This window comes from Ictalurus punctatus, chromosome 17, assembly GCF_001660625.3.
Source record: "Ictalurus punctatus breed USDA103 chromosome 17, Coco_2.0, whole genome shotgun sequence".
NCBI classification, from domain to species: domain Eukaryota; kingdom Metazoa; phylum Chordata; class Actinopteri; order Siluriformes; family Ictaluridae; genus Ictalurus; species Ictalurus punctatus.
In genome coordinates, this window is record NC_030432.2 from 19,687,854 (window position 1) to 19,705,233 (window position 17,380).

General features: G+C 36.4%; 1 protein-coding gene across 2 annotated transcripts in view; it reads left to right on the top strand.

Annotated features, from left to right (window-relative positions):
* nphs1 (NPHS1 adhesion molecule, nephrin) overlaps nt 1–17,380 on the top strand; it is a 160,330-nt gene that overhangs the window by 65,642 nt on the left and 77,308 nt on the right. For both annotated transcript variants that reach the window (XM_017491282.3, XM_017491280.3), the window contains exons 5-7: nt 214–336; nt 1,808–1,889; nt 5,381–5,484. In XM_017491282.3, the coding sequence (XP_017346771.1) occupies nt 214–336; nt 1,808–1,889; nt 5,381–5,484 (309 nt within the window). The remainder of the gene's footprint in view (nt 1–213; nt 337–1,807; nt 1,890–5,380; nt 5,485–17,380) is intronic.

Sequence of the window (17,380 nt, forward strand, 5' to 3'; positions counted from 1 at the left end):
AGGCACTGATGTCAGGCGAAGAGGACTGGGGTGCACTCTATGTTCCAGTTCTAGTTCCAGTTTTGTTTTCAGTTTTTTTTTCTTCCTTTTTTGGTTGTTTGCCAGAATTCAGCCACAGAGACATCCGACCATTTTTCCCAGGCCACCAAACCCTCAGTATTTATTATATAACAGTTCCTTCATTAGGTCTCTGATATTGACTTTGTGTTTCAGTTCCTCCATCGAATCCCTCCATTATGCTGGACTCGGAGGAGCCATGGGTGGAGGGGCAGGAGTACACGGTGACTTGTATTGCCCCTGATGCCAAACCGGCTGCTGATGTCACTCTCTTTAAAGGTATGATCACTCTTAAAAGTTAATAAAGACTCTCAGATGCACATAAAGATTCAGGGCCGATTTGTCCAATAACAGGTGCAGGGAAGAAAAAAAAACATATATCTTCAGGTTGTAGATCAGGTACCCATGGCCTTTAAGTGCTCTAAGGAGCAGCTTAAGGAAACCTAGTAGTTATTCTTTTTTATGAGCTGCTGATCCTCATGACACTTCAGATGTTTATTTAGAGCTTGAAAAATTTTGTTTTGTGTCTATGTATATGAGGTTAATAGAACGTGAATGTTCAATGCGTCAAGTTTCCTGGAGGTTATGAGAATGTTTTATATAACGTTTGCAAATATTACTGCATTGTTGCTACAACATCTGTGGTTGCAATATAGCTGTTAATATGACTATTATTATAATAAGTAATAACTGGAAACATTGTACACACAGCAGTATGATGTAAATCATAACAGCAGATTTTTATTTATTTATTTATTTATTTATTTTTTTTTTAAATCTAATTTGAACACGTTTAATTCTTACAGAATTTTCTAATAATGTTTTCTGTGTTCTTGGATGGTATCTCAGCAGTTAAATATTCGAAATTCATAACTGTCTAGTGAATCTGTAGCATTACTCTGGACAAGAATTCACACCATGCTTTCATGTGAGAAAAATCTCAAATTCAAGACTATAACTATTACACAGTAACAATAAAAGATTTAGGATAAAATAGAATATATGCGAATATATCTTTGCAAATTCATTTGCGTACCAGTTTAATACCACAACACTACTGAATGCTCAAAATCTGATTGGTCAGCAGCTCTAACAGTAGTTTTAGCAGTTTATGGTTTCTTGGTAACATGACAACCAGCATTTTTTTCTTATTAACATCAAGAAAGAGAAAATACAGAGGCTAGTGAGGGAAAAGTTTATATCTGCTATAATGTAAGCGATAACAGAAACTAATCGAACTTGTTTCATGTACATTCCACAATATAACTATAAATCGATTAAAAAGTATGACGTGTTATAATTTAGTAAATAGAAATTGTAATAGTTGGTTAATTGCTGTTATTATATTAAATATATATTATATTATCAACTTCTATTGGTGCTAACAGCATTACTTCACCCAATCATTGATTATATTCCTTTAAGGTTTTGTGATTATAAGGGAGTGAGATCAAATCCCAAGACTCTCAGAAAAAACATTTTCAAGATATTTAATTGGACCTTAAAAACAGCTTACTGTTGTACATTACATTCAAGGATACATGTACATACCCATTGCCTTGTAGGTCAGGGAACGGAAATGCACCTTTACTGTATTTTTTTTTTTTCCTGCACTGATCCACTATAGAGCCAATGAGTAATTACTACAATGAAATGTACCTTAGATATGGTGGGGGGAAAATGTTAACTTAATATCTTTCTAATATAAAATTTGAACAGTGTGCTAACTAACAAAACTTCTAATTCTCAGATGGAGAGGAGCTGACAGATACAACATCTTACACTATGTCAGGCTCTGAGGATAAACTCCTCAACACTCACACTGAAGTTAAGTACGTGTTTTCTTTTAATCTTGCTTCCTCTTTAAAATCCAGCTGTCGTTCAGATATTTACTTGAAGGATAAGATCCTAAGAAATCCTTTTAATGGCAACACAACACTAAGGTTTTAGTTAGAAATACAGTAGCTAACGTAATGTGGGCTGAAGCTATATGATAGAATATTGCTACAGTTAGGAGTTTGGTGAGGTACTGTAAAACCCAATCATTTATTTATTTCCAAAGTCTTAGCATAATACCAATTCCTAAAGAAAAAAATAATAATTTAAACCCAATTCGGTAAGTGCTTGGGTGACTTTTAGTTGGTAAGTGAAGGACTTGCTTAGTAAAAAAAAAAAAATACTTGAAATGTATAATTAAGCACTTTTCCCCACTTCACTCCACAATTCAATGAACTGCATTTAACGTGGTAGTCTGTGGAATTTTAATGATGTCTTTTATCTTCCCCACCCTAAGAGAAGTATGCATTTACATTTATAAGATGGAAAGCTATTAAATGTTGAGCCAGAATCCAATCCAAGCACAAAACAGAGCAATTGATGGTCCAGTTAATATCACAGAATGAAAAAAAAAAAAAAAACTTTGATGAAAAAAAAACAACTTTGAAATGTTTACACAACATGCTACTTTCCTCAAATATAGCTGCATTTGCTGGAATTTATTCAAGTTAAAACAGTAATTAGAAAACTAAGCACATTAAAGCATCATTGCAATGTTGTTGTGGAAGAACATGCAAGTAAGAATTTAGTTGCATAATGTACACTATACTTGCGCACGTTAATAATATCTGAAACGACTTGCAGCTGCTTTTCCTAAATCAGAGTGCAGTGGCTAAACTAAAATGATTCTGTCATATAGAAAAATTAATAGCAATCCATCCATTTGCTATTGCACTACCTCACCCTCCTGCTCCAACGCTATCAAAAATAAAACTCCTTTGCAATGTACAAATATGGAGATAATAATAATTGATAGGGACATTTTAACCCTTGCCAGCAAAGGCAATTCACTTCTCCTCGTTTCAGGCTGAAGGGATTCTTGACCTGTTGGGAGAGTTTGTGGCTTTGAAAAAAAAAAAAAAAGCATTGGAAACAGCTCAAATCATCTTCTGTTAAGTGTTTAGTCACAACAGGCTCCCTGAAATTATAGTTTCAGACTAATAGTGCAAATTAAGTTCAGAAAATGGTGTCATTCCCAAATACAGTCACTCGGCCAAGACATATTTGGAGACACATTTGCTTCTTTAATTTTGTGCAGTACATACAGGCTTTTGCAGCTAAAATCACAGCTGAAAGGACTTCTCCTTTTGAAGTAAATTCCACAATCTTTATATGCTAGCTTCAAATGACCTTGCTGTGTATACTCTGAGTTTCTAAATGACTGATTTTTGTGGGTTTCCTGGTTTCCTCCCATGTCTGAGAAACATGCTGGTAGGTGTACTGGGGACCCTAAAAGTAAATTTTTATATATTTTTCCAGACTTGCTCAGAGTGTTTGATGAAGTTCGAAGGACAGCCCAGAGAACCAATATATAGTCCTCTTGAAAATGGTGGTCTGAGGTCCACTTCCATCAAACCCTGATGCTATCCGCATAACTTGTGGAAGCTAACCGTTCTCAACTTTCTGTGCTAAGCATTGAGATTTGTTGAACTTGTTCAACATTTCTTGTTTTAAGTTTCATTATGGTGGGGAAAGGGTTGTTATGGTCAGCAGAGAAGATGGACCACCACAATGACACATTATATGGACAAAAGATATGTGGACACCTGACCAATTACACCTATATGTTCTTGTTGAACATCCCATTGCATTCCAGATTTAGTTATAATAACCTCCACTCTACTGAGAAGGCTTTCCACTAGATTTCTGCACATGGATGTGGGGATTTGTGCTCATTCAGCTACAAGATCATTAGTGAGATGATGTCAGTTGAAGAGACCTGGGGTGCAGTCAGCATTCCAGTTTATCCCAAAGGTGTTCAGTGGGGTTGAAGTCAGGGTCTGTGCAGACCATTTGAGTTCTTCCAATGTCTTCATGGAGCTCAATTTGTGCACAGGGTGCACTGTCATGCTGGAACTATTTTGGGACTCTTAGTTCCAGTGATATGAAATTGTAAAGCTATAGCATGCAAAGACTTACTACATTTCTTATAGTCAGGTGTCCACATACTGTACCTTTGGCTATATAGTGTCTATAAAATGAATTTTATAGGACTGGAGTGCTGTAACTAACTCACCTTTGTGGTGTGAGTGCTTGCATGGAGGAAGAACATAACAAAAGACACATGTCTTATACCAGCCTGCATGGCTAAAAATAATCTTGTTTCTAGATAATCCTCCACAAAGATATGCCATGCCTGGAGAAAGTGTTATTCTAAACTGTTATAGGAATTACATGGTGTGGAATCTCCTATCCAAAATGAGACCAGAATTGGTCCTGGGTACTGATTCTGGATCTGCATCCACCGTGTCTCTGACACAGATAAATCACTTACTGAAGATGAATGAATGAATGCATGAATGGATGGTTTATTTATTATTCACAGAACATCTAGGTTTATCATGTAATTCCACCTTCAATTAATCGTTTAATTACTGTTTACAGATTATAATAAGTCACATTGTGTTACTATAGAACATGGTTTACATTTTAGGTGAAATACTTTTGGTGTAACTGGAACACTGAGTCAATTAGAATTTCTGACAAACTTTTCCTTTAATATCTAATCTACCACTGCCAAATATGCCTAGAAAACAGAGCATAACTCCCCCCAAGCCAACTCTACAGTCAAGATTTGCAAATGAAACGGCTGATTTGGAGTGTAATGCGTTTTTAAATGAGAGATTCAATCAGTGTGAGCTTTTTCTCCTCCCTGTAGCAGTAGTTCGTGATCTCTCATTAACAGCAGGTTAGAAATCCATGAGGTCAATAAAAGTTCAATAGGGAAGTCTCGCTTTTAATGTGGTTGTCTACCACTACACACACACACAAGTTAAAATACACTGATTAGTATCGATTACTAGATGTGTACCATTAATTCATTAGTTCTGTAGCTGTAGTGGTTTCATCTGATGAATGATACTCAGTGATCTAGTCTTATTAGCATTGATTTACCCATATGATTAATGATAGATACTTTATTTTTTGCCATTTTTGTATTGTTACCATGTAGCCAAAAGGTAAAGAGAATCAACTTGAATTATAATATACAATACACAATATCTTTTTTGCATTTGTGTTTAGATGGGATTAACACAGAAACTATTTCAACAGTTTGCATCATGCTGTGAAAGTGTTTAGCAGTTCACTTTTAAAACTGCACCTCTGAAAGACGATAACACTAATGAATCAGGTCAGAGATGCACAGGAATGCTTTCCTTTTGTCTAGGATCAGTAAATGGAGCTGTGATCATGAGGAATATGGGAATCAAACTGTGAAAGAGTGTAAGACAGTGTTATAAACCATGATCCCATTCTCTCCCCACAGTATCAGGCCTCAGCGTTCCGACGATGGCCGACCTCTGCTCTGTCGAGTGAAGAACCCAGCTCTCAGCCAGGCCTTGGAAACCAAAATTTTAATGAAAGTTTACTGTAAGAAGCATTTTTTTCTCCTTCATACTTTTTTGGTATTTCAATATTTAAAAAAAAAAATCACATTTATGCTTAACTCCTGCAAAAGCCCTTCATATGCTAAAGGATCCACTTTTTGTCCCCTATTTAGCTAGCACAAAAGCTACCATGTGCTTCCAAGTACACCAACACAAAGCTACCACATTGTTTCCTACTGATATTCATGGAACATTAACAAATTGCTTTTAAGGAGTGCACTAACTGTCCATTTTGTATGCACAAGCGTACAGACACCCACAAATGACTAGCATCGCTCAAAGAGTAAGGCTGTACTTCCTAAAATGAAAACCAATTTTTGTTTTCTTGAGGCATATTTCTACCGCAGGAGCCTTTTCTTTCTCATGTGTTTCCACCAGAGGAATCAAATACGATTTTAGTTCCTGTTACGAAACAGGACTCAACAGGAAGTAAGCGCAGGAGTAAAGTCTTTATTTACACTTAAGTCAATGGACGAGGAGGCGGGAAACAAGGTGTAGACATAAACTTACAGTTGAAACAAGAGACATGAACTCAAACATGTAAACTCTACTCGTTTAACTAAGGCAGGAAACACTCGTTTAACTAAGGCAGGAAACACTCGTTTAATTAAGGCAGGAAACACTCGTTTAACTCTAGCATGAACACTCATTTAACTCTAGCTTGAACACTCGTTTAACTCTATCAAGTACACTCATTTAACTATGGTATGAACACTCATTTAACTATGGCATGAACACTCATTTAACTAGAGCATGAAACTAGGAACAGGAAACTAGACAGAGCATGGACACATTACTGCTTGGCACCATTATACATTCTGTCTTTCCTCTGTTAGTCTCTAATACTGCCCAATGTGTGTAGCAATGCGAGAGGTTTAAATAACCAGTCCCAATTACCTTAATTGCTGACAGCTGGTAACCTTTCAAAGCACACCCTCGCACCTACGCCAATGACTGAACATGGCGGGGACAGAACAGAAACCAAAATAAGTGCACATGTCCGTTGTAAACAAAGTTTTAGCGTCCATGCGCACTTCAAGCACGTGCACGCGCTCTCCAGCTGATTGTGCACGTCATCGCCGCCACCGCATCGCCTACAATGCATGGTGAAAGAATTTAATTGTGAAAGTTATAATATTTTATAAGTTAGAAGCCATTTTATAAAAGCAATAAGACTCTTAAGGGCATTCAGTACAGTGATTTTATCATGAGTAAGGAGGTTTTAGGCAGTCTAAGACAATAAACACCTAAGGTTATTATGCTTAGTCATCTCCATTTCAGTCTTACTCATCTCCCTATATAAAGAGATTACCTTCACATGAACATATTATCCATACCACTTATCCTGCACAGGGTCATGGGGAAGCCTGGGGATCCCAGGGAAATCATGGCACAAGGAAAGCCCCAAAGCACAGAGAGAACATGCAAGCTCCCCACACACAAGTTGGAGGTGGGATTCGAACCCCCAAAACTGTAGGTGCGAGGCAAACGCTAATGCTAACCACTAAGCCACCATGTCCCCCGACATATACACTAGAGAGGGTCAAAGTGATTGTAATGTATTAAATTAGCCTCAGTAGCCTCATTTGCACATGCTGCTATGGAGAGTTGTTCGATTCATTTTATAGTCTTGAAACAAGTCCACATGAAGTAAATGATGCCATTAAGGCTTAGCAAGATGTGAATAAAATGCGATTGTGAAAGACCACAATAATTAGCAGTGCTAACATTTTCATGAAGAGACTGAGGGGAGACAAGAGATCTGGATGTCTGCGTGGATGTGTGCGACGTTAATGTGTACTATTTACAGCTCAAGATGGTAAGAGAAAGGGTGAGTTTGCTTATCTGAAAGGCCACCTGACACCAAATGGGCTGTAAACATGTATTTGTGATTACTGGAAAGGAGAAAAAAAAAACTGGCAAGTAAATTTCACAGAGATTTAACAAAGAGAGCAGAAAGCAGAATACAAGTTTGTGTGTGTGTGTGTGTGTGTGTGTGTTGCCAACATTACAGACAATGCAAAGAACACAGGTTCCCTAGCACTGCTTATTTATCCACGTATATTTATGTCCAGATTTTACCAATAAAAGGAAGCCATAGCTTAACAAGTTCAATTTGATCATGCAAATCAAAAATAATCAACATCTAACATCCCTTATATCTTTTCTTTTCACTTCCTTGTCTGTAAGTAATAGTTAACATTAAATACAATATAACACTAGAAGCTTGCTCGCTAGCATATGTATTGGTTTAAATGATACACTTTAATAATTGGCTAGCTTGATAGCATACTTACAGTTTTAAAACTACTCACTATGATTAGCCTCATGTTAGCTAGCTAGAATCCTGGTTTCAGTAGCACTGTATAATACTTAGCCTGTTGCTTAGTGAACTTGGCTAGCTATTACAAGAGATGTAATATTATACTTGAGACTAGCTTATATTTTTAATACAGAAAATGATGCCAATCATCCTCTATCTGTCATCAACATGGTTTTATACGTTTACTAAGGATTAGGGATTTATTTTTCAACCTGCAGTGGCGGTGAGGTATTTAAAAACCCCAGCAACAGTGCTGTACCTGATACGTTTGTACTTGAAACACACACTGCCATGTTAGTGTCATTTCAGTGCTGAGAATGATCCATCCTCAAAATAGTACCTCAATTTATCGTAAGTGGTGTGGTTATGGTGGTTATTTTCCCATTAATGGATGGTGTAGCATAGCAACAGGAGGGCTATAGTCAGTAACTGTAGCGCTACAAAGTGGCCTATATGGTATATGTACCTGAATTATGACCATTGAGTGTTTTTTTTTTTGTTTTGTTTTGGGTTTTTTTTACACGTAAACCTAATATTTTGCAAGAACAAAAAGTCCAAATTAGATCTAATTGAACGTAATTATGAAGGAAGAACTGAGCCAAGTAGGGAAGAAAATGTGAATCTGAATGTCATTTTTAAAATAAATTTGCAGTGCCAGGATTGTTTAGAATTAGGGTGAGAAGTGTGCTTCGTGGTCTTTGTTATAAATACAGTTTGAATTTCAAATAAACGCTCAAGTGAATTCATATGAATTTGGTGTGAGAATGGCTTGACATAAACCAAAACAGACACGCATTGCATATTGTTAGTTCAGGGTTGTGCAAATTCTTTCAAAATGCAAAATCTTTCTAAACATGAGCATGCATGTATTTGTATATGCTAATATTTTTTTCCACTCCAAATAAGTACATTCTGATTGGAATGAACTGTTGTTATATTGTATATTTACCCTGGTTTCAAAAATGTATTGAACATCTGCCTTTACATGTATGTAAATGCGGATTTTCAATACATTTCTGAAATCAGGGTAGCTAATTTTAGCTGTTGTCATTCTTGATGCTGGCATTTTTTTATAAATGCATAAATTACCACCAGCTACAGTAAAACATCCACCAAATATCCCAAATGAAAGACAGAAAAATAATGTCCTGTACTGTTATGCTTTGCATATGCATGTTAAATAAAGGAAAACATTACACTGTGTGTGTGTGTGTGTGTGTGTGTGTGTGTGTGTGTGTGTGTGTGTGTGTGTGTGTGTGTTTGTATATATATTACAGTACTGTGCAGAAATCTTGGGCACATGCAAAGAAAGGATGCCTTCAAAAATAAAGAAATTAAATGTTTCTACATTTAAAAAAAAATACTATAACGTGCAGTAATAAACAGTAACAAATGAATCATAGTCACTATTTAATTTGACAGCCCTTTGCTTTAATAAAAAAAATGCCATCTCAGGTGCACTTTCTACAGTTTTATAAGGAAATGAGCTGTAAGTTTTACTGAGCATCTTGCAGAGTCAGTCACAGTTCTTGATTTTGACTGTCGCACTTGCATCTTATTTTTGCAGCAAAACCCAGCAGACATCATGTTTTTTTGTCAGAAAAGTGGTCTCTCAAGTAATATGCCGTTTTCTTTACTGACATACAAACTTTTCTTTGGAATATTTAATTTTGTGCTGGAAAAGTAAGGTAATAGAAGGAAATAGAAAATGATTTTGTACTGACTCGTTAAAGTCATAAAATATATATATATATATTTTTAAAGTTTGTATTAAATAAGTATAGTGCCTAAGACTTGCACATTACTGTATATATATATATATATATATATATATATATATATATATATATATATATATATATATATATATATATATATATATGTATGTGTGTGTTTACTGTGCCCTCCACTGATATTGGCACCCTTGCTAAATATGAGTAAAGAAGGCTTGAAAATGTGTTTTATGTTTAACCTTTTGATCTTTTGTTAAAAAAAAATCACAAAAATACTCAACACTCAAAGACAACACAAGTTTAATTAAAAAATCGTCTTCTCAAATTCAACTGCTTTTATTTCCAGCAAATTTCTTAACATGTGTAAATATTTATATTAACATAAGAGCATTCTTATGTTACAGCTGAGACATAAACTAAACAGGTTTTACAGACATTTGACAAACAGAAATGGAATAACGAGTCCCTGAACAATGAGTCCCTGGTCAATATTAAAAGGAACAGTCAGTCTCTAGTGGCCTCCAGCTGCTTTAAGTACTACAGTGCTCATCTCATCCTCATGGACTACACCAGATTTGTCAGTTCTTGCTATGAGATGTTACTCCACTCTTCCACCATGGCTTTTGCAAGTTCTTGATCACGTCTAGGGGGACACATGGTTACACGAAATTTTCCACTGCATGGACGATTGTCCTTCCTGTCTCCATATAGCACTGTTTTAGGCATCTTACATTCCAGTTTATTGGTCTGGCTACATCTGCAGTCCTCATGCCTCCCTACAGCAGGCCTACGGCATGTTCACGCAGGTGAGCAGGCACCCTAGGCATCTTTCTTCTGGTGTTTTTCAGAGTCAGCAGAAAGGTCCCTTTAGTGTCTTAATTGTCTACCACCTGTAAGCTGTTCGTGTGTTAAGGAAGGTGCATGTGCAATACTTGTTTATGGTTCATTGAACAAGCATTAAAAACACTGTTTGAACCCTTTCCAATAAAGATCTATAAAGCTTATTTGGATTTTACAAAATTATCTTTAAAATAAAGTCTCCTGAAAAAGGGACATTTCCTTTTTTGGAGATTTATATATATATATATATATATATATATATATATATATATATATATATATATATATATATATATATATATACAGTATCTCACAAAAGTGAGTACACCCCTCCCATTTTTGTAAATATTTGATTATATATTTTCATGTGACAACACTGAAGAAATGACACTTTGCTACAATGTAAAGTAGTGAGTGTACAGCTTGTGTAACAGTGTAAATTTGCTGTCCCCTCAAAATAACTCAACACACTGCTAAGTGAAAATGTCCAAATTGGGCCCAATTAGCCATTTTCCCTCCCCGGTGTCATGTGACTTGTTAGTGTTACAAGGTCTCAGGTGTTTATGGGGAGCAGGTGTGTTAAATTTGGTGTCATACTGGTCACTGGAAGTTCAACATGGCACCTCATGGCATAGAAGTCTCTGAGGATCTGAAAAAAATTATTGTTGCTCTACATAAAGATGGCCTAGGCTATAAGAAGTTTGCCAAGACCCTGACACTGAGCTGCAGCACGGTGGCCAAGACCATAACGCAGTTTAACAGGACAGGTTCCACTCAGAACAGGCCTCACCATGGTTGACCAAAGAAGTTGAGTGCACGTGCTCAGCGTCATATCCAGAGGTTGTCTTTGAGAAATAGACCTATGAGTGCTGCCAGCATTGCTGCAGAGGTTGAAGGGGTGGGGGGTCAGCCTGTCAATACTCAGACCATACGCTGCACGCTGCATTAAATTTGTCTGCATGGCTGTCGTCCCAGAAGGAAGCCCCTTCTAAAGATGATGCTCAAACAGTTTGCTGAAGACAAGCAGACTAAGGACATGGCTTACTGGAACCATGTCCTGTGGTCTGATGAGACCAAGATGAACTTATTTGGTTCAGATGGTGTCAAGCGTGTGTGGCGGCAACCAGGTGAGGAATACAAAGACAAGTGTGTCTTGCCTACAGTCAAGCATGATGGTGGGAGTGTCATGGTCTGGGGCTGCATTAGTGCTGCTGGCACTGGGGAGCTACAGTTCATTGAGGGAACCATGAATGCCAACATGTACATACTGAAGCAGCGCATGATCAGTATGCAGTATTGCAGCATGATAACGACCCCAAACACACCTCCAAGACGACCACTACCTTGCTAAAGAAGCTGAGGGTGAAGGTGATGGACTGGCCAAGCATGTCTCCAGACCTAAACCCTATTGAGCCTCTGTGGGGCATCCTCAAACGGAAGGTGGAGCAGCACAAGGTCTCTAACATCCACCAGCTGCATGATGTTGTCATGGAGGAGTGGAAGAGGACTCCAGTAGCAACCTGTGAAGCTCTGGTATACTCCATGCCCAAGAGGGTTAAGGCAGTGCTGGAAAATAATGGTGGCCACACAAAATATTGACACTTTGGGCAGAATTTGGACATATACACTTAGGGGTGTACTCACTTTTGTCGCCAGCGGTTTAGACATTAATGGCTGAGTGTTGTGTTATTTTGAGGGGACAGAAAATTTACACTGTTACACAAGCTGTACACTCACTACTTTACATTGTAGCAAAGTATCATTTCTTCAGTGTTGTCACATGAAAAGATATTATCAAATATTTACAAAAATGTGAGGGGTGTAGTCACTTTTGTGAGATACTGTATATATGGCTATAAAAAGTCTACACACCCCTGTTAAGGCAGGTTTTTGTGATGTGTCATGAAATGGAGGTACAGACAGAAGCAAGTGCAGGTATGACACTTTAATAAAAATAACTCCAAGGGATCAGGCAGAAATTATTTATAACAAATGTCCAATAACCTGGATGTATAATTGTGAACAACCCTAAACTAATACTAGATTGGATTGGATTTAGATGGCTGGGCCATTCCAAAACCATGAACTTGTTTTGGTGAAGCCATTCCTTTGTTGATCTGGAGGTTTGCTTCGGGTCGTTGGCGTGCTGAAAGGTGAAATTCCTCTTCATTTTTAGTGTTTTAGCAGAAGGTATTTTGTGCCAAAATTGACTGGTATTTGGAGCTATTCATTATTCTCTCATTCCTGATTAAAGCCCAAGTTCCAGCTGAAGAAAAACACCCCAATAGTATGATGCTGCCACCACCATGCTTCCCCGTGGGGGTAGTGTGTTTTTGATGATGTGCTGTTTTTTTGGTGCAAAACATATCTTTTGGTATTATAGACAAGAAGTTCAACTTTGGTGTCATCTTATTTATTTATATATATTTTTAAAAAGGCTTCTGTCTTGCCACCCTACCCCTCACCCAAGAGATATAAAGAATTCGGGAGATTGTAGCCACATGTAGGGAGCAACCAGTACTTCTCAGAAATTGCTGCAATTCTTTTAATGTTGCTGTAGTCCTTTTGGCAGCCTCCCTGGCCAGTGTCCTCCTGATCTTCTCATCAATTTTAGAGGGATATACTGTTCTTAGTAGTGTCATTGTCATGCCATATTTTCTCCATTTGTTGATTATTGTCTTTACAGTGTTCCATAGTATATCCAATGGGTTGGAAAAAAAATTGTAACCTTCTCCTGATGGATATTTTTCAACAATGAGATCACATATCTGCTTTGTAAGCTCTTTGTAGCCCATGGCTTTTCCAGTTGGATGTGACCAAGCAGAAAAATCCTATAGGAACAGCTGTACTTTATTTGTGGTTAATCAATCACTTTAATTGAGGGCAGGTGTATACTAATTCATATTTAACATGAGTTTGAATGTAATTGGTTGATTCTGAACACTGCCACATTCCCAATTATAAAAAGGTGTGCACACTTATACAAGTTAGGTATTGCTAGTTTTTGTTTTTCTTTTTTTTCCCAAAAGCATTTCTGGATGTTTGTCACTTGATATTTATATGTAGCAATTTCACAATAAAGGTAGAAAAGGTTCTGACATGATTTAACTTAGTTAATTTTTTTTTACATCACAAAAACCTGCCTTTTTAACAGGGGTGTGCAGATTTTTCATTTTTATTTATTTATTTTTTTATGTTCACTGTTACATTTATATAATTGCTATAAAAAGAGATGTATTTGTATTCTCTATTGATTATGTTTTGGATGTACTGACCATGTTTTTCCGAATGCTTAAGCCAATCTTAATTTATTCCATTGGCAGACACTTGAGAGAGGATGTGACCCAAGGATTTGAGTGTTAAGGGACTTACTCAAGGGCTAAACTCCTCTCTAGATTCAAACTCTCAATCTTTCAATCACTATTTCAGACCCTTAACCACTCCATCATCGTCCAACCCCGCTGATCATTTTAAATCTGTTACATTCTGCCAAATGAACCTCAAAGGAACAGCGTTTGTGCCCTCCAGCATGTTTCATGATGTAATTGTTCTTGTGAAGAACATGTGTATAATTCTACTTGTGACAGTTATTGTATTGAAAAGACCTACATGGCAGTTATCATCAATTTAACAGAGCATTAAACATTTTGCACCTCGGTCTGCCCAATTTAGAAATATACATTAAGGGGTTTTAGTCAGATTGAGCTATGAGTCAGATTATTAACACACTATTAGTCTACATATAAACATAGTTAATGAGTCGTTTAAAGGTGATGTATTCATTCTGCCTCTATTTGAATGCTTTTAGGCTATAAGGAATGTGCCATTGGTTAAAACACTGGACTTCTGATTGGAAGGGCCCTTCTTCTGGGCCCTTGAGCAAGGCTCTTAACGTTCAACTGCTCAGCTGTATACTTGAGATAAATGTAAGTCATTCTGGACAAAGGTATCTACCAAATGACATAATTATAAATATAAATTATTGGCAAACTCATGTGGTTATAAACAGCCAACAAGTGCAAAGTAAAGTTAGGCACACAATTTTATTTACGAAATACGATGTAAGTCTATTACTTTGTTCCTCAAAGACAGAACTCTCCAGAACCAGTCGGAAAAGTTGGTTTCTGGTGAATTTCCACGTCCTCCAAACCCATTTCCCTGAGGAATGCATTGCGAAAATGCACCCTTTGTTTATTATTATTTTTCTTATTTAAATAATTCATTTAGTTTGGGGTTTCATTACTTTAAATACTGAATCGGCACATTCCTGCTCAGGTTTGGAATAACAGCAAGTCATAAAACTGTGATTTCAGCAGGGCTAGCTGGTTTACATGGGCTAGCAAAAAAAAAAAAAAAAAAAAAAAAAAAGAATAAAATAGGGCTAAGTTTTTTTTTCCCAATTATTTTATTTCCTGCTAATAAATGAATTCAAATATTATTATTATTTTTTTTATTTTTTACTTATGTGGAACCAACCACAGCAGCACCACCAATGGTCTCATAAGTAAAAATACACAGAATGTTATGAAAAAGCAAGAGGCTGATTTCTTTCTAGCGTAGACTGTTCTTTTTTCTTTTTTTTTCTAACAGTCGTGTCAAGTTTTTACACAGAGTGAATCACTTCCTAGATTTCATGTGGCTTGGGGCTAATTTATTTAATCATATTTTGCTGACAAGTCCATAATAGGTCATCAGCAGTGATTGAGAAGATACACATGGAATACAGTAGCGAAAATAATAAACATGGACAGGGTGGATTACTTTTCCAAACATTGTTTTTTTCTAAATGTGTTTACTAAATACACTAAGAATACATTGTCCAATCAAAGAACATATTACATGAAAGTACAAATAACAGAACTAAGTTTTGTGTAGTTTGAATGAAAGAGCTGTCTAACTGCAAACATAGCTTTCCTGTTGATCATGATTATCATGATTCCAGACTTCAAAAGTAGCAATCACAATTGGTCTTACCTTTCTGTGAACATGTTCCTATGTCTATTGCACATGCACAACAATAATGAAAGCAAAAATAAATAAACAATTACTAAACACATTCTAAATAAACACTCAATACTCCATGGCAACAGGTGCATTAAAACTGGGAAAAAAAAAAAAAAAAAAAAAAAGCAATGCATTATTTTTTTTTTTACTAATTTTGATTTTTTTTTACATTAATTTATTTAAAAACAATTACTTAGCTGACATTTTGCTTGTAAAAACCCGCCACCTTCAACTCATCTTCACGCAATAATTATTTATTTATTTAAGCCTGAAAAAAACGTTGATCTCAAATGGTCACTGTATATAGTCACTACACAGTGTACTACTATATACTGGATAGAAAAGAGCAATTCTCATTTCCTGAGTGATGGAACTATGACAGCATTTTAAGGTCACCATTTAAAAAATAAAAATACAAGGTTTCAAGTAAAAATTTGTAATATTTTGAGGAAAAAAACATAAAATTATGACAAAATCTAGGGATAGCATACTCCTTCTCCTGTCAATCACATTGACACTAGCCAATTGTGGGCATTTGTAAGCATATGTATGCTGAAGAGAGCGCTTTCCCCCAAATGAGTTATGCCGCCCTGTGACATAACAAGAGCAGAGCACAACGTTTGAAGAGATGCATTGGCTGTTTTTACATGTCTCAGATAAAGCCATGATGGGGAGAGGTGAGTGGGAAATGGGGGAACAATAAAAGGGCAACTGTCAATTGGACATTGTTTCATGGATACATATTAAATCTGCTTTATTTTATTGTAGTTTATGCATTAAGGTAGCTTTTTTTTTTTTTTAAATCAGTGGTCCATTTGTCTGTACTGAAATATGGAAATCATTTCTGCAATTGGTTAGATTTAAGCTCTCAAATGTGCATTGTAATTTAAAATAATGTGTATCCAGTAGCGCCACTTTCTCCTCCTCTGAGTTACGCACAGCTGAAAAATTTCCAGTGAACCATGATGCAAAATTATTCTTCTTTTTCTGTGAAAAAGCATGCATGTTTTATTTAAGCATTCCTCCGATTCATATGTGTTTGCAAAGGCGGCTACTCCTCTTTGTTCTGTAGAAACTTGTGTTTGTGTCTACTAATGTAATGTTAACAGTCACTGGGGATGCCTATGAATATTAATGATGAGTGGGTGATCTCAGTGACTATGAGATGGAAAAGCAGAGAAAGGCATCTTTTTATAAATTTATCAAGTAAGGAATTAAACATGATGGGGGTGGGAAATAGGAAAATAATCAAAGAAGGGTGTTACCCACCTGTATACACCTATAACAGCGCTTTACTAAATGTTTTGTTCTGTTACTACAATGGAAATTTAACAAACTGAAAGAAAAAACACAAGCTGGAATACATAAAGGATGAACTTTACATTAGAGTCTCATAAGCAGACAACTTCCATAAATGTTACATGAACATTCTCTGTCCAAAAAAAGCTTCACAATATTTATTTTATGATTAAAATTGTTGCTTTCTTTCAGTGCCATTTTGGTTAGATTTTCTACCCACAATGCCATTTGACTACCTCCTGATATTGCCACCAGTAGGATTTACCTTTGTTAAATTCTACATAGAGCGATGCAGCGGCTCTTTAGTCCTTAAGTCTATCCAGCTCTCTCACTTCATTATCTGTACAGAAACAGATCAGTTTCCAAAGCTGGAACTTTCAAGTTAATACTTCCATCAACAAGATTGTGCTCTCTATCTTGTACATCGCTAATTAGCGGAACTCTCAAGTCTCTGCTATAACCCAGCGCAACTGTGATGTATAGCTGCATTGTATTCTGGGAGTCCAATGATTGCTGTCTCTGCTACTTCTATGTTGGATTTCTCACTAATAATGACAGTGCTGGAATATGTTGATTGAGAAAAGATGCTCTTGCTTTTTTTGTTTTTTAGGATGTATGTTTGAGATTTTTTTTTTCTATTATTATACTCCATTGTTAGTCTTCCTGTGACATCCATCCAT